This window comes from Panthera tigris, chromosome C1, assembly GCF_018350195.1.
Source record: "Panthera tigris isolate Pti1 chromosome C1, P.tigris_Pti1_mat1.1, whole genome shotgun sequence".
Classification (NCBI taxonomy): Eukaryota; Metazoa; Chordata; class Mammalia; order Carnivora; family Felidae; genus Panthera; species Panthera tigris.
Window position 1 is genome coordinate 36,759,480 of NC_056667.1, and position 26,225 is coordinate 36,785,704.

The 26,225-nt window shown below is 41.9% G+C and overlaps 1 protein-coding gene and 1 long non-coding RNA gene across 5 annotated transcripts in view; both read right to left on the reverse strand.

The window, feature by feature from the left end:
* Window positions 1-5,966: 5,966 nt before the first annotated feature.
* LOC122241140 lies at window positions 5,967-9,057 on the reverse strand. Of its 3 annotated transcripts, XR_006221127.1 has the most exons (4): window positions 8,836-9,057; window positions 7,674-8,491; window positions 6,450-6,550; window positions 5,967-6,325 (listed from the first exon to the last, which is right to left on the reverse strand). It is a non-coding gene; the product is annotated as an uncharacterized LOC122241140 (long non-coding RNA). The 3 variants fall into 3 exon arrangements; XR_006221126.1 differs by lacking the exon at window positions 8,836-9,057 and having other exon boundaries at window positions 7,738-8,816; XR_006221125.1 differs by lacking the exon at window positions 8,836-9,057 and having other exon boundaries at window positions 7,674-8,816.
* Window positions 9,058-10,197: 1,140 nt separating this feature from the next.
* The window catches only part of ATPAF1 (ATP synthase mitochondrial F1 complex assembly factor 1), a 28,557-nt gene continuing 12,529 nt past the window's right edge, over window positions 10,198-26,225 (reverse strand). The window contains exons 6-9 of one of the 2 annotated variants that reach the window (XM_042997012.1): window positions 25,636-25,683; window positions 21,518-21,613; window positions 19,383-19,490; window positions 10,198-13,041 (exon numbers count right to left, since the gene is read on the reverse strand). In XM_042997012.1, the coding sequence (XP_042852946.1) occupies window positions 12,847-13,041; window positions 19,383-19,490; window positions 21,518-21,613; window positions 25,636-25,683 (447 nt within the window). In that variant the 3' untranslated portion in view covers window positions 10,198-12,846. The remainder of the gene's footprint in view (window positions 13,042-19,382; window positions 19,491-21,517; window positions 21,614-25,635; window positions 25,684-26,225) is intronic. The other variant, XM_042997013.1, reaches the window with a different exon arrangement.

Genomic DNA, 26,225 nt, shown 5'->3' on the forward strand with positions numbered 1-26,225 from the left:
CAGCGGAGGTGACAGTATATGTGTGTGTGTGTGTGTGTGTGTGTGTGTGTGTGTGTGTGTGTTGGGCCGGGGCAGGGGCAGGTTCACCAGTGTCCCAGGCTCAGCCTTCCATAGACCCTGCTACAAAGCCTGCATAGGAAGTTCTGTCCCACTCTACTCATGATAGATCAGTGGTTGCCAGGAGTTAGAGGTGGGGAGGAGAGTGTGACTATAAAGACATAGCATATGGGACTTTCTCTGGGTCACAGGTCTGTGTCTTAATTGTGGTTCCACAAACCTATACATGTTATAAAAATTCACAGAACTATATACAAAAGAAAAAAATGAAAAATGAGTGCATTTGGGGATGTCTGGGTGTCTCAGTCAGTTAAGTGTCTGACTCTTGACATTGGCTTCAGGTTATGACCTCACAGTTCATGAGTTCGAGCCCTGCATCCGGCTCTGCATGGGCTCTATGCTCTTATGCCTCTGCTTAAGATTCTCTCTTTCCCTCTGCCCCTCCTCTCTCTCAAAAAAAGAAAAAAAAAAGAAAAATGAGTATATTTGGTGAAATCCAAATAAAGTTTGTAGTTTTAAATGTCAGTTTCCTGGTTGTGATCATTACTAAATGCACTGAGGGAAGCCGGGGAAAGGGTACACAGGAGCTCTGTGTCATTTTTGCAATTTCCATGTGAGTCCAAGATTATTAAAAAAATATTTTTTTAAACACTGACTAAAAGACATATCAGTTGCAAGTTGTGGATCTTTGGATCCTGATTTGAACAAATCAACTGTAAAAATATTTATGAAATAATTAGGAAATTTGAATGACTTACTTTTGATAATATTACGGAATTATTGTTATTTTAGGATTTTTTTGGTAAGTACTTGTCTTTTAGAAATATAAACAAAAGAATGTAAGGATGAAACAATCTGATGTCTAGGATTTGGAGGGAAAGTAGGTGAGGGTAGATATGAAACCAGATTGTCATTTGTTAAAAATTTTTTATGCTGAGTCATAGGGACTTGGGGTTTGTTATACTATTGGCTCTACTTTTGTATACATTTTAATATTTCAACAGTAAGTTGAAAATTATTAATGGCAATATATTTAATTTTTTTTTTTTTTTTATTTTAGAGAGAGAAAGAGAGTGCATGAGTCGGGGGATAGGAGCAGAGGGAGAGAGAGAGACTCTTAAGCAGGCTCTATGCCCAGCATGCAGCCTGATGCTGGGCTGCATCCCACAACCTTGGGATCATGACCTGAGCCAACATAGTCAGACGCTCAACTACTCAACTGAATGAGCCAGCCAGGTACCCCAAAACTTATAAACAGTAATAGGTAAACTTATCAACAATTAAATTACACAATAATTATTACTTATTTAAATAATAAGTATTTACTTATTAACAATAATTGAGTAAACTTATTAACAATAAGTTTTAAAAAGGAACCACACAAGGGCAGATTTCTAGGCCTCTCTCATAGAGATTCTGTTTCAGTATCTCTGGGGTGGGGCCAGGAATCTGCTATTTAGCAAGCTACCCAGGGATATTTATTCAGAAGACTAAGGTTTGAGAACCTGTGCTACAGATTGAATGCTTATATCACCCCGTCAAATTCATATGTTGAAACCTAATCACCAGTGTGATGGTATTTGGAGGTGGGGCCTTTGGGAGGTGAGGACGATATGAGGGGAGAGTCCCTCAGGAATGAGATTAGTGTCCTTGCAAAAGAGACCCCAGAGAATACCCTTGCCTCTTCTCCCATGTGAGGACACAGCAAAAAGATGGCCATCTGTGATCCAGGAAGCAGGTCCTCACAAGACTCTGAAGCTGTGAATGCCTTGACTTTGGGCTTCCCAGCCTCCAGAACTGTGAAAAATAACTTTCTGTTGTTTTTAAGCCAACCAGTCTATGGCATTCTGTTACAGCAGCCTGGACAGACTAAGACAACCGCTTCCTATTCCCTGTTTTACTTGTGGGGCAGAGTCAAGCTGGAGGCCCTCCCAGAGGCCCGGGGTGCTGTCTTCTAGTAATGATAGTAGTAAATTAGTGTAAACGTCTTACAGAGACAGCATGGTGGAGTGAAAACAGTATACCCACTGCATTCATTTGTTCATTTATTCATTCATTCCATAGTATTTACTGAGGACTCATTGGATGTCAGGCACTGCATTTGGCAGACACGCTGTATTTGCCCTTGCTGTGTGGGTGCTGACAAAAGCCTCAGTCTTGTGAGGATTTTCTACCCGGTCCAGATGTCCCATTTCACAGCTCATAAAACTGAGGCTACACTAAGGTGCCTGGCTGGTTCAGTCAGTAGTGCATGGGACTCTTGATTTCCGGTGTGTGAGTTCAAGCCTTACTCTGGGCACGGAGCTTACTTAAAACAAAAAGGAAAACAAAAACCTGAGGCTACAGAAGATCATTACATGCAACCGAAAGAGATCTGCTCTTAAAGGGGAAAGTCCTTGACTATCATCACTTGGTCTAACTTCCTCAGAGTAAATGGGAAACATGAGGCACAGGGAGTGAAGGGGATGGGCCCAAAGATAAATAATGACAAAAAAGCCATTCAGTGAGCTTTTTATATACCTGTGCTTGAGATGCATTTTCTCATTTCTTCCTCTCATCAGCCCTGGGAGGGAGACAGGTTTGTCTTTCTAGAGCTGTGAATTGTCCTTCCCTCCAGAGGGAGAGAAGAAGGAGTGGGCAAGAGAGAAAGAGGTTATGCTCAGGGGGAAGAAGGCAGTGGGCATGTTAGGATGACACCCCACGCTCTGCCCTACAGCTCTCTCTGGGAGGACCACTAGGTCCCATCTTAGCTTCATTTCCTGGAGGTGGGAAAACTGCTCCTCCCAGCCAGAAAGCAGCAGTTCAGGCAGTGGGTGGGGCCCTGCTTCTAGGACTCACACTGCACCCTGTGGAGTCTGAATTCCACAGCAAGTACAGCCCGTGACTTCCACAGTTGTTACCCAGCTCCCCACGGGGCTGCATTTAGGGTTTCTTTCAAGAAACAGCTAAAGGAGTGCAGCTTTGCCCCAGGCTAAGGGAGATAAGAGTTCGCTCTCCTCTTCCAGGGAGTCTTCTTTCATCACACCAGCTGCCTGGAACCAATCCTCCTCACGGGGGAGCCCTTGGCACAGAAAGTTCTTAGTGCTTTGCAGAAAGTTCTCAGGACTTCCTGGTGAAGCCCAGGAGATTGTCTTCCCCTTTGGACAGTAAACCCTGAAAAGTGGGCTGTTCCTTATGTTACTCTCTCCTTGGAACCCTGTAGCAACAACTGACAGTTGTAAGGAACTTTTTGGTTTACAAAGTGCTTTCACCTCTCTGGTCGTTTTTGAGTCCTGTGACAAACCTGGGAGGCAAGCAATGGCTCCAAAAGGTTTTCGAAATGACTTGGCCAAGAGCCACAGCCTGAAAATGGTGGAGCTGGGACCCAGCTTCCTAACTCCAGTCATGGGTCTACCCCGTCCCACACATGAGTGTTTAGCACATGTACTGTTTAAAAGCTACCTCATATGACCCACTGGTAAATCAGGGAGAGAACAAATTGGCTTGGAAGGGAGCTAGACACTTTTCTAAAAACGGTCTCCTGGGAAAGTAGATGATAGCACAGACATTTGTGCCTGGATCCATGTTAGAGTATTAACAGCATTAAGTTCACCCACCATCCTCAGTAACCTTGACACCACCTTAGATTTCTCACTCACTCTTTTGAGACCCTTGCAAAATCTGCCGGCACAGGTCATATTCCACACATTCTACAGATATAGCACCCAGGAGAGAAAGTCATTAAGGTGAGCTGCAGGTAGAAGGGGAAAAAAGAGAAAGACACAAAAAGGAGACAAGATACAGAGAGAAGGGGTTCAGGAAAAGAAGGCTATCTGAGGGTCACTTGAGTGGAGGGTCTCTGCCTCTGGGAAGAAGGTATATGGTAGACCACCACTGAGATACCCAGAGCTTCCGTGACCTTGAAAGCAATCCCCTCTCCACAGGGGTGCCCAGAGGACACAGTGCAGACTGCTGGCTCTGAGACAAACTGAGAAGGGCGAGAAAGTTCCAGCCAATCAATCCCAGCTCCAATGGGGTGTGAGTCCCCCAGCAAGCTCTGTAGCTGAGTTCTCATCCATCCCCCATGCCTGCCCAGCTACCATACATCATCCCCCTCTGCTCCCTCACCACAGGCAAGAGCAAATATGCACAGGATGGATAGAGAGCTTCAGCCTACACAGGCAACACACAATTCTCTGTACAGCTGCAGGGTCCAGGCACAGATAATCCAGCGCAACAGATAATCCAGTATTTGGCTCCAGGGGTCACAAGCTGGGGAAATCTCAGCTCTCAAAATCATACAAGGAAGCCATCTGGACTCCAAGAGTCTGGGAAGGCCTCTGCTTTCCTCTGTTGTCCTTCAAAGTCCTTCCCTGGGACTTGCTAGGAATAGCCAGTCTCACCCCAGAAATCTTTCCTAGAAGCAGACAATAAGCCCAACCATTGTTTTTCAGATAGTTACAGTTGGGTTGCCTGGCACCAACGTGCAGAGAAAATTTGCTACAAAGAGATAGAAGGAATGTTGCTACCAACACCCTGTGTGACATTGGGAAAGTCATGTTGCCTGGTCTGGGGCCCTTTCTTTCAGGTGTATAATCACTACTTTATTGCAGGGGTTCCCAAACCAGGCTGAACTGTAAACTTACCTGGAGATTTATTTTTTAAATAGTTTCCCAGGCCTCACCTCAGACCAAAAGAATCCATATTTTAGTGGTGGGGCCCAAGAATCAACATCTTTGACAAGTTCTTTAGGTGTTTTTGATGCCCAACCAGGTGGGAAAATTATATGCTTTAGGCCTCTTAAAAGCTGTCAAACTGTTAAATCTAATGAGCTAAGTAAGCAGAGTTCTATAATCTGGAAGAATTTGGTCTCCGATAAGCCATCTACAAATAATCAGGCAGGCCCCACACCTTGGCCTGAAACTCCAAGTGTCAACTGGCTCCTGACCCAGATGTCAGCTCCTAGGTGCTGGATTTATTTGCCTGCCCCTACCACTCTCTCCCCTGTCCTAGGTATGGGCACTGATCATCAGGACAGATAAATAGTGCTCATTCCAACCTGTATACTTTGGTCTGGGCTTAACCCAGTCTTCCCCTCCTGGCTCCTACCAGCCAGTTTGTGAATCCAGCCTTGAGAGCCCCAAATTCCTACTGCCATGCTCTCTGACCTGATAACTATTGCTCAAGTCTCTTTATATTCATAGAAAAGAATTTCTTGAAATGAAAACATAGTGCAAGAAAAATAGCACAATAGAAACTTGTGTTTAGAAGTAGGTCCATATTCTAGAAGTAGATCTGTGTTCTAAAAGTGGAAGATCCCACCTCCTCCATGTGGAGATGTCTGCCTTGAAAAAATGAAGTATTTAATCTAGCAGCTATGATTTTGCTGCACTTTTATTATGTGTGAAGCATAGAGCTAAACACTCTACATATGCTATCTCATTTAATCCTTTTCTTTTGAGATAAGACTTTTTTTTTTTTTTAATTTACAGATGAGAATACAAAGACTCAGAGAAGTTGGGTAACTTGTCCAAAGGCAGACCTGGGATTCTAATTTACACCTAATTTTTAACATCTATGATGCTGTCTCCCCATAACAACACTAGCAAAAGTAATCTGGGGATCACAGTGGATCCCAAGAGTCCAAATGATGCAGCAGTGATGTTTCAAACCAAGGCAAGGGTTTTTTTTTTTTTTTTTTGGGGGGGGGGCAGTGGTTAAATGAAATGCTTGAGGGGGTACCACTTATCTCTGATAACTGCCATGGCAGATATAGAAGGCTGAGGAAAAGTGAGTATCACATCTGTTGAGAGGGAGACAACTTCTGGGCAAGAGTCAAGGTTCAAGTCAAGATGTGATGGGAACACTGTGATGGAAACCAGCCAGGTGACATGAAATCAGGATACGTGTAGAAGCCTCGAAGTCAAGAGTTCCAGGTAGGAAGAGCCATGTTTGACAGCTGATTGTGGGGAGATAGTCGAGGGTGGGAGTGGGGACGTGAGAAAAGGGCAAGGTGGAGGGGTTACTAAGGTGACCTCAGTGAGTGGCAGTGTGAGGAGATGACTGCCAGGTGGGCCATGACAACTCCTGAAGGACCGTCACCCTAAATCCACTCTGGTCATCCCAGTAGGTGACCTTAGGCTCAGCTCCAGGCCCCAGTGGTGAGGCAGTCTTTCCATAAGCAGGGGCTAGGGTTTTCAGTCATCTCAGGAAAGACAGAAGGCAGCTTAATCTGCAGCAGAGGGTGCCAGGCAACTTGAGAGCTGTTGTCATATCCCAGCAGGAGAGGCTGTGAGGTAGAAAAGTGAACAGAGTTTGCTGGGAGGCTCAGCTATGGTGGGCAGAAAGAAGCCCAGCAAGATGACAGGAGTGAGGGGTGGCTAGGTCTCAGTGCTGGTTGGGGAAGAACTTACCATCACTCAGAGCTGTTTCAGCAGGGCTCACGTCAGCTAGCAGGGTGGACAGCTCCCAGACCCTGGAAGTTTTCAAACAGTTGCCCAGTGGCTAGGAGATGCTGTAGAGAGAGTTGCTGTCATGGCGGGAGGTTAAACTAGACCACGGTTTTTCAGCCTTTCTTGGGAACTGTTTCTTCAAATGACAGCTTAGGCGAAGTCCAGTAAATACAACACTGCTTCTCAGGTTGAGTTTGGGGTAAGGACCAGGCTCCCAGGATTCCCACCTCTAAGGAACTGTTGGCATTTCCTGAAGCACAGTTGAAAACTAGCAACTGGACAGTCTCTAAGATCCTCTCTCTCTCTCTCTCTCACTCTCTCTCATCTGTCTACCAATTATCTATCTATCTTAGGCTCCATGCCCAGCCTGAAGGCCAATGCAGGGCTTGAACTCACAACCCTGAGATCAAGACCTGAGCTGAGAGCATGAGGCAGATGCTTAACCAACTGAGTCACCCAGGTGCCCCTCTAAGATCCTTTTAATTAATTTCTTTTCTTTTTTTATTTTGAGAGAGAGAGAGAGAGGGAGAGAGAGGGAGAGGCAGAATCCCAAGCAGACTCCATGCTCTCAGTCCAGAGCCTGATGTGGGGCTTGATCCGACAAACCTTGAAATCATGACCTGAGCCAATATCAAAAGTCACATGCTCAACTGAATGAGCCATCCTGGCACCCCTAAGATCCTTTTATTTATTTATTTTTATGTTTATTTTGAGAGAGCGAGAAGGGGAGGGGCAGAGAGAGAGGGGAGAGGGAATCCCAAGCAGGCTCTGTGCTGTCAGCATAGAGCCCGACGTGGGACTCAATCCCACAAACCTAAGATCATGACCTGAGTGGAAACCAAATGTTGGGAGCTTAACTGACTGAGCCACCAAGGTACCCCGGGCTAAGATTGTTTTTAATGTTAAAATTTGGTAAGCCTTGGGGTGCCTGGGTGGCAGTCGGTTAAGCATCCGACTTCAGCTCAGGTCATGATCTCACACTCTGTGAGTTCGAGCCCCGCATCGGGCTCTGTGCTGACAACTCAGAGCCTGGAGCCTGCTTCAGATTCTGTGTCTCCCCCTCTCTCTGCCCCTCCCCTGCTCATGCTCTGTTTCTCTCTGTCTCAAAAATAAATAAATACATTAAAAATAAATAAATAAAATTTGGTAAGCCAAGACAGGAGCTTGAACATGCTGTGCTGGTACCTTAAAATAATTGTCTTGCTCCAAAAGTTTGGACATTGTCTCTCAGTTCTTCCTGCTTACATACCCTGAAGCTGGTTGCCTCCTCTGATGGCCCCATGGTTTTGTTTTCTATGTGCAGCGTCCATAATAAGAGCAAGCAAAATGCCCGCTGCCTGGGGCTGGGACATAATCGCAGTGTGTTTGCCAGGGCTAGATCTCATTGTGCAAGGGATGTTTATAGACACAGGTGGTCTGAGCTGAGCAGTCATCCAAGAGGAATTTATTCAACATTCGCTGGGTATTTTCTCTCTCTGTGCTAGGCTTCATGGGAAGATAATGTCCAATAAGATGTGATCCCTGTCTCCGAAAAGCATCCAGTCTATGGGAGAGACAGCCTTGTAAATGTGGAGCACAAAATGCCGGGGAGTCACAGAGGAGCACATAATGGGCAGCAGGGAGGGGGGCAGATGTCAGGGAAGGCTCTGGATGCTTAAGTGGAGTTTTGAAAGACATAGACGAATTAACTTGATGAAGGGGAAATGGGCAGTTGAGGCAGGCAAAAGTATCTAAAAAGACCAGAACAGTGGTAAGAAGAGCACAGTGTATTCAAGGAACTGCTGGTCATCCAGAATGTCTGGAGCTAAGGCAGTGGGTGGGGGTCTAGCACAAGATGAGCCTGGAGAAGTTGACCAGATCCTGAAGCTCCTGTGTCCTGTGAGCTGATCCAAAGGGCCTTGGTTCTGAAAGCCCTAGGGAGCCCGGGAGGCTTCATAATGCTTCAAACCAATTTTTCTTGCAGCCCTTCTAGTTCCTGAGGTCCAGAGAGTTCAGAGGTAGCCCTGTGAATGTGAGGGATATGAGCCTGCTCAGTGGACGTTACCAACGACACCATTTAGTCTGGGACCTGGACAGTCACTTTCTATTCCTGGCTTGGCTCCTGATGCAGGCAATGACCTTTAAGCCACCTCTTCCCTTTCTGTGCCCTGAGCCTCTCCTTCAGCAGAACAGGGACAAAAATGCTGCCACCACCGTGCCACATTAGAATTGCCAAGACCAGAGTGTTCCATGCAGCACAAAGCAAGTTCTCCTTAGAACACGAAGCCTTTTGAAATAGTTTGGAGAAATCAGAAATGTTTAACGCATGCGTTTTATTCTTTAGTTGACAGCAGGAAGATTGGCATACCTGTGTCTCAGAGCAAGGGCTGATTCAAGAGCCACCCATGACTTCCCAGGGCCTGAGCTGGCTGCTGGAGCTGGGGTTAGGGGTAACTGGGAGGCTGCCATCTTATCTGAGCTGGAAGTAGGGGAGGACAGGGTTGGTGTAGAGAGCAGCAGAGCATCTCACCAACTAGGGATTGAGATAATCCATGCAGAGGGCTTACAAAGCGCCTGGCACGTGGTGAGCCTCCAGTCATCTATGCTAGTGGTTACTGCTAACGTGTATATATTGTGAGGTCAGCTCTGAACTCATCGGGCCTCTCTGTATGGACCACATACTCTTTGAGACCTTGATATCGTCTACCTCTTATTCTCTATTACAAGCATAAGTGCTTCATGGTGGGTGCCATGATCTGGCAAGATGTGCATCCCCACAGTACCCAGCAGTGTTCTTTAGCCTTCCTTGCCCCTCTTCTGAGATGGCACTGGCCTTATATTATAGTTGTTCATGTCAGTGTCTCACTTGCTGAACTGTGAGCTCCTCAAGGGAATGAGCCTATATACTGCACCCAGAAACACTCATGCTTAGCTTGACCCTGCTTCAAGTCCTCAGCACTTGCTGTTCTCTCTACCTGGGACTTATCCTCAACTCATGTATCAACTACCACCTCTGCTGAGTGGGCTCTCCTGACCACTAAGTTACTGCCTCCACTCCACATTCTAGCACACTATTTTTTTTTTTTTTAATTTTCATAGCACTACCAGTATTTGAAATAATCTTACTGGTTTATTCATTTGTCTTCTCCACAAGGAGATAAGCTCCATGAAAACAGGGGCCTTATTTATCTTGTCTGTTGTATTCCCCAGTTTCCTAGAACTGTGCTTGGCATACAATAGGCGCTCAAGAAATATTAACGGATGCTGAATCAATGCTAAATTAAATGACTGGGGGTGGGCATTTATACCTCTCCTCCAAGACTGAATAAGGTCAGGGTTGTAGAGACTACAAAAAACAGAACATGTGGTTCCTGCTTCCAAACTGGTTGAAGAAAGAAGCAGAAGAACTAAAACCAGGTGCCAGATGTGAAGCACAATGGCAGAGGGAAAAGAGACTCAGGCTGTGGCCAGAACAGAGCTTGAGGGCAGGGACCATCCTACTCATCTTCCTACATGGCGGTTGGAGTAAGCGCTCTGTGAGTGCCTGCTGAATTGTCCTGGGCAGACAGCCCACTGTGGTAATGCCAGCGGACTGGTGAGATACAGACACTGTGTAGAAGCTGGCCTCTTGGTTTGCAGATATTACTACTCAGTAAGTTCCAATCTGTGGATGTGGAGAGATTCACTTAAATTCAGAGTATTTAAATATAGGTACACATACAAGATCATGTTTTGGCTAAAATCCATGTTATTTATTTATTCAACAAACAACTCAGTATCATCTATGTTCCAGGCCATGTCCTTGGCACTGGGAATGGAGATAAACTCTGGCCCTCAAGGAGCTCACAGTCTAGTGGGGAAAAAAAGATACATACATAAATAATTATACTTTAAAGTACGGAAAGGGAGACCACTATGGGAGGCAAGAGCAAAGGAACCAATCCTAAGGTTAATGTCCTTAGGAAAGAAAGATCTGGCTAATGGGAGGGGTTTTTTTGTGAAGAACAGATAAGGCAGTGGTTCTCAAAGTGTGACTGGTGAATTACCTACATCCCAGTCATCTGGAGCACATCTTAAACGCAGATTCCCAGCACCTTCTGAAAAGATTATGATTCAGCAGGGTGGGGGACCTGAGAATCTGCATTTTAAAGTGCTCTAGGTAATTCTACTGCAACTTAAAGCTTGAGAACTTGTGAGATAAGGTTTGCTCTTTACACCAGAATGAAGAATGATCTCCGCATCTGAAACACAGATTTGATCTTTAATGACAGGAGGGGGAGGAGAAAAGAGTGGTATTGACATTTATGAAGCTCTACTGTAGTCTACGTGTAAGTCTGTTTAAATTCTCACAGTAATCCTATGAGGTAGATATTATTATGGTCCACATTTTACAGATGGAGAAATAGAATCAAAGGCTTTAGATAATTTGTTCAACATTACAGAGCTAATGAATCCCAACACGACATCTGAGCCCAGATTCACTTAACTCTAAAACTCGTCCACTTCCCGTAACATCATGTCACACCAGGGTACAAATTTACTGACTGTCACAATTTTCTTTTGGTTCTTTGCCAGATCTTGCCAGGTAAGTTATAAAGAACAGCCAGATGGCATTTTGACCATGTCCAATATAACTGTCCATGTATACATTCTTTGCTGGCAAGTGGGGATATAGAGCAAAGCTGGGAGGAACGAGCAGCCAATTAATTCTTATTTCTTCTCCCATCATCTTATTTCTTCTCACACTCTGGTGGAGGTGTTATAAAAATGTACTATGGCCAAGAAGTGGGTCCATCCAGAGGGAAAAGCACACATCGCTGGATACCCATGAAAGCAACTCCAACCTGATGTCAAAAATTCCTGGGACTTGAAACATCCAGACTCAAGTTTCTCAAAAAATGAACTGTCAGAACAGAGGCAGATCCAGAATTTGCATTAGGAAAGAGCTCAACCTTTAGAGAAACTGTGAAAGGCTAGCAGCTTTTTCAGCTTAAATACACACGATCTCTTTCTACACACAGACTCAGAAGTACAACAAAACAGACACAGCTCAGAAAACAATGGAAAGACCAATCCCATCTCAAGAGCTTAGAGACAGGCCCAACCTATAAACAATCTTCCATAATAAAGAACATATACACACATAGTCTAAAACTCCTGGTTACATTCTCACTTACCAATTCAGTGTCACACAGGCAAACCGCAGGCAGGAGCGGCAAAGTTGGAGCACATCAGATCAGGAAAAGGAAAGGCATAATAAAGGGGGTCGATGACAATACTGGGGGGGCTCTGGTACCTCAGATTCAGAAGGCTGGTGTGTAACCACCACCCTCTTCTATCACTGAGCTGGGAGCCACAACAATGACACTACAAACCAAATGTGAGTTTTCAGCGCTGGAGAGCTCCTTTCTTGTATTTGGCGTTTCAAGCAACTGCTGAGTCCAAAGATAGGTTTTGATCAGTCCACTGATTCACACTGACACCAAGGGCAGCACAGAGGTTAGATTTCACTGTTTAGTGTAAAAAGACTGTAAGCCAGACTTTATTTTATTGCTACATTTTCCCCACACCCAATCTGGGAACATTTGCTTCCACCTACTTTTTCATTTAATACTGGCATGGTTTAGAGTTGTTTAAAACAAACAAAGCAAAACATGCAAATCTGGATCAATCCTTTCCTTACAGAAGTGTTGATTTGTTGACACTGTACTGACTCCCCCCCCTCCAAATACACAGCTTCTAGAGGAGGAGGTACCACAAACTATAGTTTAACAGTACGCAGGCACCATACTGGTGTATTTAACTACACCTGAAATCTACAAGACCCTCCAAACCAGCTACACTAAAGGCAACTCTGGGGACATGTACATTAAGTCTTAATCCTGATAGCAATATCTGGTTGTTCTAGATTCTAAACAGGATATTTGGGCTATGCCTTTGGTCAGCCAAGGGGCACACAGGAAGAGTATGCAAAGCCCACGTCTAACTACAGCAGGTCATCAAGCTTATTACCCTGTCACAAGTTTATACATATGAGGAACTAATCATTTGGGAGCTGTACGGTACATAGCACTATTACACTGTGTAAAGTCAAATCAACCATCCTGTGGATCCTTAGCTCTCTCTGGTTATGACCTCAAACACTTAAAAAGGAAAGCTTAAATACGCTGGCAGATAATTCTCAGAATGTCTGCTACCTTCATTCCTGAATATCAAGTAAAAGGGCTCACTTCCATGACTACTTCTTGCAATAAGCACACAGGTCAACTCATTAGAGACTGCTCCTTATACCTGTTAAGCTCCAAAAGTTCAAGGGGGCAGGTGGGCTTTAGAAAACTATCCAGGGCTGAGCAGACGCCGTAAGCCAATCCTTACAGCTCTAAGTCTTATCCTGGTTCTGGGCACATTTCAGTTCTGCTCCAAGTCCACTTTGCTCCAATTCAGCGATGACAGACATATATTTGAATTCATTTGGTCTGAAGTTAAAGGTCTCCACTAACTCGTAGGTCTCCTTCCGGTCAGTGGCATAGAAGAGCTGAACTTGGTTGGCAATGCACTGTGCCTCAGCAACATTCTGTAAGGTAGAAAGAGTAATGAGGTCCTTCCCTGCACAGGGCCATAAAGCTCTATCTCTGAGTCCTGTGGCAGGTGGAGGGGCCTTACCCAGGAGTCACTGCTTCCAGAAAGCTTCTCTGACTCCTTGACATCCAAGTCTTTGTTAGGTGCCCCTTGTCTGTGCATCCAAATTACACCATGCTGACCTCTACCATAGTATGTATCATATTAAATTGTATGTCCTTTTTTTCCCTCTTTTGCTTTTTTTGTGTCTTCCCTAGTATGAATTCCTCAAAGTATGTGCTTGCTCTACATTCCTGCACATGGTCACATCTGGTCAATGTTTGCTGAATAAAGTAACAAATATGTCAAAAATGTTCCTTTTCATTCAGTTCCTCAGTAACTGTTAGGTATATCTCAAGGGAGGGAAAAAGAGCAATAGTTACCCACCTCTAAGAACCAGTTTGTGAGTCAGTACTAAGTTCTTGACTAACCAGACATACTCTTGAATAAACACTGTTCCTGAAACCACCTCAGTCAGAAAACTAGTGCCAAAGTCAGCTGTGTGGTTCTACAGTTTGTCCACAAATTCTAAGACACTTTTTTCTTTGAGGGAGCCTAGTTTCCCTTTCCTTGAGTGTAGGCTGTACGTACTGACTTGCTTCTTCCAAATGGACCACGGTGAAATGAAGAATGGCTTCTACTAAGTCACAGAAGACACTGCAGCTTGTGTCTTGCTATCCCTCTTGAATTACTCTGGGGAAAGTCAGTTGCCAAAGTCATTAGGACATTGAAGTAGCCCTATGAAGAAGCCGATGTGGCAAGGAAATGAGGCTTCTTGCCAACAGCCATGCCATGGGGTTGGAAGTGTGTCGTTGAGCCCAATCAACCTTCTTTTCAGATAACTACAGCCTGAGCCAACATCCTGGCAGCAACTTCATGAGAGACTCTATGCCCAGAGCCATCCAATTGTACTGCTCCTGAATTCCTGACCCACAAAAACTGTGAGGTAATAAATTTTTTTGTTTTAAGCCACTAAATTTTGGAATAATTTGCTATGCAAATCTACCAGCAAAGCTCCACGGAAGAGAAGGGTCCACCTTCTCTAAAGCTCAGCGGTGGGGAAATGGTACACTCACTCTATGTAACAGAGATAGGGTCAGGACACAAGGTACTCTCTCAAAACCTTACAAAAGAACTACCTCAAACAACTATTACTTTTGCTTCCTATGCAATCCTCTAGTTCTAGCTGGTCAGAGGCACTTACTCATCATCACTGTGTTCATATGGCCAAAACCCAACTGCAAAAGATAGTGGGAAATTCCCACTAAAACTAACTGCCAAAAGTGTGCTATGTCTAGCTGCAGAATGATGAAAATGGATTTATGAATACCATAGGCTGCTTTACCTCCATTCCTTCCCATGGGGCTTTCAGGTCATTTCTCACAGGCAGGGACTAATCTCTGAGACTGGATTTTCAATCAAAAGCCTTCTTCCAAAACTCTGGGTATTTCAAATTAATAGAATTTTAGAGCTGGAAGGAGCCTCAGAGATCACCCAGTCTTCATTTAATAGGCCAGGAAGTAAAAGAAGATGAGGTTCAGGGATGGGTCCAAGGTCATATGACTAGCAAATGGCAGAGCCAGGACCAGTCCTCTGGACTGCTAGACTGGTACTCCCTCTACTTCATCCTGATACTGTTTCTGGTGGGGCAAGATAATTAAGACTGGTCAAGACTGACAACTACTTCAACAATTTTACCTTTCCTCTACTCAAACATGCCTCAAGAGTAAACCATTTCTAAAGCAAGTGCACTGCCATAATTGGAGGCAGATACCACTACTTTCTGGTCCTATGAACTATAGGGACCTCCAATTATCAACTTTAATTCAAGGCTCAGAATATTGGAGGTAAGGGTAGTTTTAGCTGTGTTCATTTTAGAACAGTGCTGTCCACACTGCAGAGTGCTAGGGGCTCTGTGGAGGTGGCTCAGGTCCCTTTACCTGTGTCGGCTGTTATATCAGAGATTTTACAAAATAAGATTTTGTTTGGATAAAGGGTTCTAACCACTAGTATGGGAGACATGTGTATTTGTCTCTCACAGAGGGTTATGGAAAGCCCCCTCCCCCTGCCTTAGGTCTCAATATGAAGCAATAGTCTCCCTTTCTAGGACCCAAGAAGATAAACATATTCATTCCTATGTTGCTCAATAAGGAGGTATATTAAATAGACTGATTCTTCCCTTTCTTTCAATCTTCATAGATACTATCAACTTACTAAATCCTGTCCATTTTACTATCTACTTTTAGGGCCCCTCTCTCTCCATCACCCTTACTACTCTACTTCAGGTCTTCCCTATCTCTTGCTAACACTATTGCAACTGTCTTCTAAATGATCATACTGACTAGGCTAGAACTAAAATATATTTAGGAAGCAAATAATTAAGGTAAATGGCCTTGATGTCCAACTTTTTATGGTCACTCCCTGTTCAAAAACCTTTAATGACACTTTCATGTTCTCAGGATAAAGCTAAACCTCTACACACAACCCACCAAATGTTCCTTTTAATATATTAGTTATATCAAAAATCATATATATATGTACAAAAAATATCATATATATATATATATATATATATATATATATATATATATATATACATACATACATATATGATACCAAACTGTAATACCTCCAGTCACTTTATGCCTCCGAGCATGTACTTTTGCTATTCCCTTTGCCTGGAACATTCTCCCTCACCTCCCTTTTTATCTGGCTAAATTCCTGCTCATCTTTGAGATTCAGCCCAGGGATCTAGGATCTCCTTCCTCCTCCTGGGCCAGGTAACAAATGCCCCCTGCATAAGCATCCCAGTACTCTACCCTAGCACTGACTGCATTCCAATGAAATCATCTATTGACACAGAGGTGGAACCAAATAAGGTTTTCAAATATTCTACTAAATTTCGGCATTAAAGTTATCAGTTCTCAATTCTGTATGTTTCTCTTCATTTGCCTTACTGTTTTTGGAAGTATTATGCCAAAGTGCAAATTCATGAAAGAGCAGCAAGGGATCATATATTCATATTACATCTCTATATTTCCCATCTCGGAGTCACAGGCTCTACAATAAACTCTAACATGTCTAGTTCTGTACTGCGAGTAAGAAACTCACAGTCACATTGATTTCTATGAGGCAAATGTATATTGTTTGGCATGCTGTCCAATACTATAAGGCCAGGAAGCAAATTTTAATCTTGATGAGGCCTGTGCTGCAGTTTGAGACCACCAGAGTGAGGTGGTAAAAATGCCAGAGCAGAAGGGCCTCCTGTGACCTCTAGAGTCCACACTTTCAATATGGTTAGATGCTGGGCTTTGCTAAAGTCCAGAAAAGAAAGTCTCTGTGTTACTCCCTCCTTCCTGTGGTCAAATCTTAAACCTTGTCATTAGCAGTAACCATATCCCCTCCAAATCTCAATTTGAAACATCCACAGTTGGTCTATATTTTCCTATCTTTTAAGCTCACTCCCACCTTCAAAAATCTTTTAACTCCACCAGAACTCACAATTCTTATGGTCTCTAAACCTTCCTTATGTTTTCACTTCCCTCTTTAGCCAGCTTGCATTCCACAGTCAGTAATTACAATCATTCTTTTGCACTCACCTTTAACTTCCCGGTCTCTTATACTTCATTAGACCACTTGGCTGAACTATAACCCCAGATAAATCCAAATCTCAGCCCTCTCTCTGTGCCTGTACCCACACAGCCAGTCTCTCTTCCATTCTCCTAGACCACATGTTGACAAACACTTTCTGTAAAAGGACACATGGCTAGTATCTGAGGTTCTCCTGGCCCTACAGTCTCTGTTGCAACTACTTAACTCTGATGTGGACCTAAAGCAGCCATAGATAATATGTAAATAATAAGTATGGCTGTGTTCCAATAAAACTTTATTTATAGACACTGAAATTTGAATTTCAAACACTTTTCCTAGGCCATGAAATATTACTCTTCTTTAGTTCTGCTCCCTCCCCCTCCAACCATGTAAAGATATAGAAAACATTTTTAACTCACGGCCCTTCTAAAAGCAGATAATGCATTGGATTTGGCCCACAGGCCGTGGTTGCCAACTCTGTCCTGGAAAACCATTTCACTTTCTCTTTTCCACTCAATTGTCCAACACCTATTCTTCCATCTTCCCTCTCAGCTGATGACCTTTCTTTCTAAGCAATCTAGAGAGAACTTCTTCAAGATACCACCCACACCTTTATCCACTTAACTGTATTTGTGTCTGTATATATTCTGGCTTCTCTCCTATTATGATATTTCTGGCAAAGATCAATCCCTCATTTCCAGACTTGCCCACTCAAAAATACTTCAACATTTCTCTCCTCTTTCTCCTGAATTATCAGTATTTCCCTCTCTACTGAATCTTTCCACCTGCATATAAATATAATGTTATTTCTCTCATATTTAAAACAAAAACATTGTTGTCCCCACATCTCCCACTCCAGCTGGTGTCTCATCCTCTCCTTCCCTTCACAGAACCATCCTTGAAAAGACTTGTTTATGCTTACTCTTTGTAATTTTTCTTCCCATTCTCTCTTAAATGTACTCCAATGTTGCTTTTGTCCCACCACTCCTCTGAAACTGTCCTTAAAAAGCTCGCTAATGACTTCCATGTTGTGACATCTAGTAAATCCTCAGTCTTCATCTCATTTGCACTACAGCAAGTGAGACTTGGCCAGTTGAGCATTCCCTATTCCTTGAGACATTACATCTTAGCTTTCAGGGCATTTTACCATCTCACTGACTATTCCTTTTAAATCTTTGCTGAAGCTTCCTCATGTCTCCAGGCTCAGTTCTTAGACCTCTTTTCTTTTTATCTTCATTTACTTCCTTGGTGATTTCATTCAGTCTCATGGTTTTGTTTTTGTTTTTAATGCTTACTTATTTACTGTGAGAGAGGAGACAATTCCACACACAGCTCAATCTCACAAACCCACAGACCATGAGATCATGACCTGAGCCGAAATCAAGAGGTGGATGTGCAACTGCCTGAGCCATCCAGGTGCCCCCAGTCTCATGGTTTTAAATAATAATCTGCCTGCTGACAACTCCCATATTTATATCTCCAGCCTGGACCTCCCCCCTGAACTCCAGGCTCACTGGAGTTCTACTGCCTACTGCTTGGATATCTAACAGTTATCTCAGATTTAATATATCCAAAATTGAGCTCCAGATCTTCCTCTCAAATCTGTTCTTCCTGAAATCTTATCTAAGTGAATGGCAACTCCATTCTCTTGGATAGGATTTTGGGTGACTGCCAGTTGAGTGTGATGGTGGAAAGAAGAATGGGAGAAATAGGACTGAACAGTTTTAGGGATAATAGGGAAGAAGAGTTCCAGTTCTGGTTCCAGACTTGGGGCTTACTGCTACTATGAGATACCAGCTGAGTGTCCTCACTTTTTCCTTCTCTGTAAGTGGCTGGTAAAGAGAGAGAGGAAAAACAAATGGGTGCTGTAGTGAATCTTGGGGGGGGGGGGGGGGGAAGAGGCACTAAAGTGTCCACTGTCTTGAGGACATCCTGAACTTAAATCCTGCCAAATAAGAGAGACAGAAATGAGCAAGGACTAGACAAACCAGCTGTACAAGAACCATAAAACTGCTCCTGGCCCTGGATATACAGAAAGAACAAACACAATGGATATCATTACCTATAGACATATGGTTGATGCTCTACAGGAAAAGGAGGAAGAGAAATCACTATGTATGATGAAGGTAGTACACATGAACAGTGTGCAGGAAGATAAGAGATTGAGAACTATTCTAGACTTTGAACTCTTCCTTATACTTAAGAAGCCATTTGCTTGTCCACACTCTCTTACTTGAAACCCTTCGGGCCAGATGTGTTTTGGAGTCAGAATTATTGTATTCTATAAAGGCGATAGGTACATTAGGCAACACCCCATAATCAAACACATTAATATTTCCTTAGTAAAATGTATGACTATTCTACATCAAGTGGGATTAATAAGGACTATAAGTGGCCTTACATCAGTTTAAATGAAGATTTAGCTACCAAGTAAGTTCTAGTCAGGTAAGGTTTTGTGACCAAATGAATTATGAGGAAACCTTGTTTTCAGAGCTTATGGACTTCAAAATTGTGAATAAGTGATCGAGTTAGTGATTGCACTAACTTCAACTTGGAGGAGCTCTTGCGAGACAAAATTATGACCAACTTTAAGTAAGAAACAAGTACATGTAGGTCTCTGGAATTTTACCTCTCATGATCTTTGGCAGAAGGATAGTACCTTCAGGGCCACCAAGTAAATCCAAAGAGATGAAAGTTAATTCTTACCAGAAATGTGGTATCCATTTCTGCTGTCATCAGCACTATGCCCTTTTCCTCCTTAAGTTCAGGGTAGTGATATAAAACCAACTGGCTGGCTGCAGCATCCCCTCGGGTCTGTAAGGACAAACACTTATCAAGGCTCAATAAGGTACCACCACACAAAACTGCAATTTCAGAGCAATAGAGAGTCTGGAGGAAATTTGGGCTCTTAACAGCCCCTTGGGTGGCCAGTGAGTCAGAGGACCAGTAGGTGGGGGGGATGGTCAGGCTTGCCAAGGCACTGTGAAACTGACAGTTTGCACAGTGTTATTTGTGTTTGGCTTTTTTCCCAGAAAATGTTTACAGTAGGCAGTGAATCCTTCATCATGGCCATATATTTAAAAACAAAACGGCACAAGCAGCTACCAAATCAAGTTCTAAAGAAAGCAATATGCCTGTGTAATTGCCACTTTTATGGACTAGTGCATTTCACAGTTGAAATCTACTCCCCTTGGCTGGCTCTGAAGACTGAGCTCTTTTAAGCTGCAGCAAACAGCTGGAGAGTTTGCACATGGGCCAGATTTGTAATGTGCAGTTTTAAAATATAATCTGAGTGGGAGATAGGGGGGAAAAGAAGAATGGGAACATCATAATTTCATGAAGAGTGGAGAGGGTAGTGGTTATCAGACCTCAGTCCAGACTAGGAACAGAGGCTGGGTTCAAAGTTAAAGCCTTCATATAGTACAGGAGGAAACAACTATACATTTAAAAAAGATCTCTGGGTTTCATCTCTAAATTTCAGCAAGAGTCTTTCTAACTATCAATACCTAACTATTGCTAGGGTTCAGCCTCTCAGTTTCCCACCCATATACTTCAAATATATTGATCATTTTGATCATAATTATGTTTCTGGATTTTTTTCTTATACTTGTCTAAGAGCTTCAGAAGGGCAGGGACCTTGTCTCACAGGTCTCCAAGTCTGAACATCATCCCTAACACAGTGGCATAATGGTTCAGTTCACAGAGTTTTGAGTCAATCAAATCTAGCCCTGGCACCTATTACCACACTCATCTATATTAGCTTCCTAACTTCCTAGCACGGGCTCATGTTCTTCTCTCTAGAGAAATAATGACAGTAACTATCTCACGGGACATTTGTGAGGATTAAAAAACATGATGTATATAAAACACCTGGCATATAGTAAGGTGTTTTGTTTTTTTTAACAAACATGATACAATTTTAGCATATAATCACATGGGATACATAAATGAAGAAACTCTTATTCTTTTTTTTTTTTTTTAATTTTTTTTTTTTAACGTTTATTTATTTTTGGGACAGAGAGAGACAGAGCATGAACGGGGGAGGGGCAGAGAGAGAGGGAGACACAGAATCCGAAGCAGGCTCCAGGATCTGAGCCATCAGCCCAGAGCCCGACGCGGGGCTCGAACTCACGAACGACGAGATTGTGACCTGAGCCGAAGTCGGACGCTCAACCGACTGAGCCACCCAGGTGCCCCAAGAAACTCTTTTTCTATCTTGTACTTCTTTTTCCCCAGTGTTCAAAGCCATTATAACACAAGCTTGTGGATTTGGGGGCCAGATTTGGTCTCCAAATATATAATATAAATCCTAGTTATGATCTGATTTAAACTACTGACTTCTTTTTTAAAAGTTTCAAATGCTTTGGATTGAATTTCTTAATTTAATATTTGGGAATAAAACAAAGAAAGAGAAAGGATGGAAGGAAGCAAACAAAACGACACCTATGGAATGGAAACTATGCATCTAGCATCTTGGAAAGTGCTGACTTGGTTAATAAAACACAAGCAAGACATGGAATCTACCTTAGGGTTAAAAAGATAACCATCATAGTTCACCCATGTTTGTTAAGTGAGGCACATGCAGCAAATGGTATAGAGGTCTGGGGAAGAGACACAAGAGACCAGATGCAGTCAGAAAATATGTTTTGGGGTCTTTTCCAATTTCTAGGTATTGACTAGGGTCTAGACAGCTAGCCCGATACACAAAGTATGACAATTCATCAATACCAAAGCAAATACTGCTGGGAGTTAGTAGATACTGTGTCCTCAAACCTCAGCAAGGGCTCATAGTCCCACAAAGGAAGACTCCTTCTTCTAGGGGATGAGTACAGGCCACCTACCTGAATATTTATAAGTGCAGTGAAGTGGAGTTCAGTACCTGTCCATTGTCCTACAAAGAACTCATAACCTTCCCTTCTTGGTAGTGCACATAGAAACTATGGGAAATAAATACACAAGGATATAGATGAATAAATAAAATCATTTGTTCTACGTCCAACCACTTATATCATTTGCTCCATTTCTTCACTGTTTGGTCTTTAAACACTTTTTAAATTATGAAATTCATAAATGATAATCTAACAAATAGTCATATGCTTCCCAATCCACCTAAGAATGAAAGCATTAGAGATCCAATTGAAGGTTTCTTTCTCTGTCACCCATTCTAATCCCATTCCAGAGTAACATTTATCCTGCATTTGGTGTCTGTCATTCTCTTTGAGGTTTTTATACTTTAAAGTGCATGCACATATCCATAAACAAGAAATATTACATGTTTAAAAACCTGTTGCATGTTTAAAAATTTAAATCTTACCAAACTATACGTACACTTGGCAACTTGCTTTTTTCACTTCACACTATACTTCTGAGATTTGTCTATGTTGATAAATAAAACTCTAACTCATTAATTTTCACTGTTGTATGAAATTCTACTCTAGAAGTTTATCACAATTTATCTGTTCTTCTACTGATAATATGAGTTTTTCAATTTGTAAACTTTCTAATGCTGAATTAACTTTTGTTCCAATTATTACAATTGCTTTCTATTCTATCATTTGAGGCTGATACTGGAGCATGGTTCTAAACACAAAGAAATGATTAGTTTTAGGTTTACGATGTTTAGAATTGGGGATGAGTGGTAAAGAGAATGGTGCCAGAACAAAACAAAGTAAAAACAGTCCAATCCATGTTAGTCACGAACTGTCCCCTTATGACCAACCACTCAGGCTCTATTTTATTTTTATTAGATGACATAAACTCAGTGCCTAGCTAACAGGCAACTGATTTGATTTCTGTCACTCCTGGTCAGGGTACATTTTCTAGAATTTTGTAAAAATGGAACCAAATAACCTATACTTCTTTTGTATGATTTCTTTCATTCTGTGTAATTGTTCTGTGATCTATCCATGTTTTTGCATGTATCAATAGTTCATTCCTTCTTTTTTTTAATGTTTATTTATTTTTGAAAGAGAGAGAGAGAGAGAGCGAGCATGAGTGAGTGGGGGAGGGGCAGAGAGAGAGAGGGAGACACAGAATCTGAAATAGGCTCTAGGTTCTAAGCTGTCAGCACACAGCTAGATGCAGGGCTCAAATGCATGAACTGTGAGAAAATGACTTGAGCTGAGGTCAGATACTTAACCAACTGAGCTGCCCCAATAGTTCATTTGTTCTTATTGCTGAATATTATCCCACTGTATATGTATATATACACATAGCACCCCCACCGCCAATTTCTTTATGTACCTGTGATAGATTTGGGTATCTTTTAATATTTGGTTATTACAAATAAAGCTGCTATGAACATTTGTGTTATATGAACATATGCTTTCAATTCTTGGGAAAATATCTAGGGAGTAGAATAACTGGGTGGTATGTCAGGTATATGTTTAACTTTTAAAGACTCTGTCAGTTTTCTAAAGTGCTTTTACTGTTTTACACAATTATATCAGCAGTATATGAGAGTTCCAGTTATTCCACATCCTCACCAACACTTGATATAGTCAGTCTTTTTAATTCTGGTCATTTTAGTGGTATCTCACTGTGGTTTTAATTTGCAGTTCCCATTATGAATAATAATATTGAGCATCTTTTCAGGTGCTTATCTGCCATTCCACTTCCACTGGTGAATTGTTTGAATCTTTTGCCCATTTTTAATTGGGTTGCCTGTCTTCTTAAGTTGTGAGTTTTTAATATATTCCTAGGTACAAGTCACTTGTCGATACATGTCTTGCAAATATTTTCTCCCAGTCTGTGGCTTGTCTTTTCAAATTTCATAACAATGTCTTTTGAAAAGTAGAGAGTTTTATTTTTTATTTATTGTGGTAAAGTATATGTAACATAAAAGTTATCATTTTAATTATTCTTAATTTTTTTAATGCTTATTTTATTACTTATTTTTGAGAGAGAGAGTGTGAGTGGGGGAGGAGCAGAGAGAGGGAGACAGAGAATCTGAAGCAGGCTCTAGGTTCTGAGCTATCAGCACAGAGCCCGACGTGGGCTTGAACTCCTGAATTGTGAGATCATGACCTAAGCTGAAGTCGGATGCTCAACTGACTAAGCCACCCAGAAGCCCCACATTTTAACTATTCTTAAGTTTACAATTTAGTGGCATCAAGTACATTCGCACTGTTGTACAATCATCACCACCATCCATCTCCACTTTTTTTAATTTTTCCAGACTAAAACCCTATACCCATTAAACGGGAACTCCTCATCCCCTTTTCCCCCATCCCCTGGCAACCATCATTCTACTTTCTGTCCACGAATTTGACTATTCTAGGTACCTACACCTATTCTAGATCTATAAGTGGAATCATACAGTATTTGTCCTTTTGTAACTTGTTTATTTCACTGAGTATAATGTCTTCAAGGTTCATTCACGTTGTAGCATGTGTCAGAATTTCCTTCCTTTTTAAGGCTAAATAATTTTCTATTGGGTGTATATACCACATTTTGTTTATTCATCCATCAGTGGACACTTGGATTGCTTCCATATTTGAGCTATTGGGACTAATGCTGCTATAAACATGAGAATACAGGTAGAAAATTTTAATTTTGATGAAATCTGATTTACTGATTTTTTTTTTCTTTTATAGTTTGGGCTTTCTGTGATATACTTAAGAAATCTTTGCCAAAATCAAGATCACTAACATTCAGCCTAAGATTGCTTTTTTAAGAAGTTACATTTACATCTATTATCTATTTTGAGTTAATTTTTGGATATAGTATGAGGCAAGAGTAGAGATTCATTTTTTTGCATATGGAAAGCCAAACTGTTTTGTACCATTTGTTGAAGAGATTATCCTTTCCCCATTTAATTACCTTGGCACCTTTGCTAAAAAATAACTGACCACACATGTTGGTCTATTTCTGGATTCTCTCTTTGGTTCTGTTGATCTATATGTCTATCTTTATGCCAATAACACATTGTCTTCATTATTGTGGCTTTATATTAATTCTTGAAATCATGAAATGTAAGTCCTCTAACTGTTCTTTTTTTCAAAATCATTTTGTTATTCTAGGTCCTCTGGACATCCAGATAATTTTTAAAATCACTCTGTCAATTTCTTTAAAGAAAAAAAGCCTACTGGGATTTTGACTCAGATATTTACTCTAGAGATCAATTTGGGGGGAAAGGACAACGACAGTGAGTCATCCAATTCATGACCATAGTATACATCTCTCCATTTACTTAGATGTTTTTATTTTCTCTCAGCAATGTTTGGAAAATCTATTTGAGAATCTTAGAAATTATTACAGACACCAAATCAGCTGGTCCACCTCACCAATTCCCTTTTCCTAAGGTCTTCTGGCAGCTCATTACTCCAGCAACAATCTCATAATTCCTTAGGCACATACAATCAGGATAGCATGGCCAAAATCAAAAAGAAACTGCCAATAAAATAGAACATTAGGGGCGCCTGGGTGGCGCAGTCGGTTAAGCGTCCGACTTCACCCAGGTCACGATCTCACGGTCCGTGAGTTCGAGCCCCGCGTCGGGCTCTGGTCTGATGGCTCGGAGCCTGGAGCCTGTTTCCGATTCTGTGTCTCCCTCTCTCTGTCCCTCCCCCGTTCATGCTCTGTCTCTCTCTGTCCCAAAAATAAAATAAACGTTGAAAAAAGAAAAAAAAAAAAAATAGAACATTAAAGGAAGGTGAAATTATTAAGGTCTCAGGTGTTGCCTCCCACATTCGCTTATACTGAAAGAGATCCAAATCAGAAAGGGCTACACTGTGTCACAGGGCTAAAAAGCCAGAGACACTTATTGGGACAAATAAGTCCCATGATTTCTTAAGGCTGAAAATCTCATTTATCAGTAGAGTCAGCATGTGAGCATCTTTCTTAAATAAACAGAACACTATAACATGTGAGATAGTATGGAGTATGAAGAGATTGGCTAGAAAATATCCTTATTTGGTAGAATTGATAAGCAATCCTCATACGACCACTACAAACTTACTGTTGGACAGGACTGAGCTCGGGTCCAGATCAAGTCAAACTTCTCTTCCTACAGGTCAGAAAAGAATAAAATTCAAAAACAAGAAGACATAAGGCCTCAACCACACTTAAATTCACCAATATTGAATTCTATTCAATATTACTAAAAATATCTCTTAAGTTCTATTATTTACAAATCCCTCTTATGACAGAGAGAAAAATGTGATGTTACGTTTTGCTGCTCGTTGTCAGAACTACACGTCAAGAGTGGGTATTTCAAATGTTCCAAACTCTGCAAGGGACTCTGCCAAGTGCCACTGAGGCTGTCTGAGGGAGAGCCAAGAATGCCTGTTCAAACAATGAGTCGGTATTAGAGATCTAACATATCACAAAAAATATAGATCCTTTTGGCTGTTGAGCTCATGAAGGGCAAGGGTATATATGTGTAAGAGGTGGGGAAAAAATGATAGCAATACTCTCAGAGCAACCAAAAGGCCTGGCTTTATTTTTCCATCTCTAAGTTTACCTCCTTAATCTTAAACTCATACATGTAAATTCAGTATCTATTTGTGTGCTTGATATAACTTAACTTAAATGGCTTCCTCTTTAGGA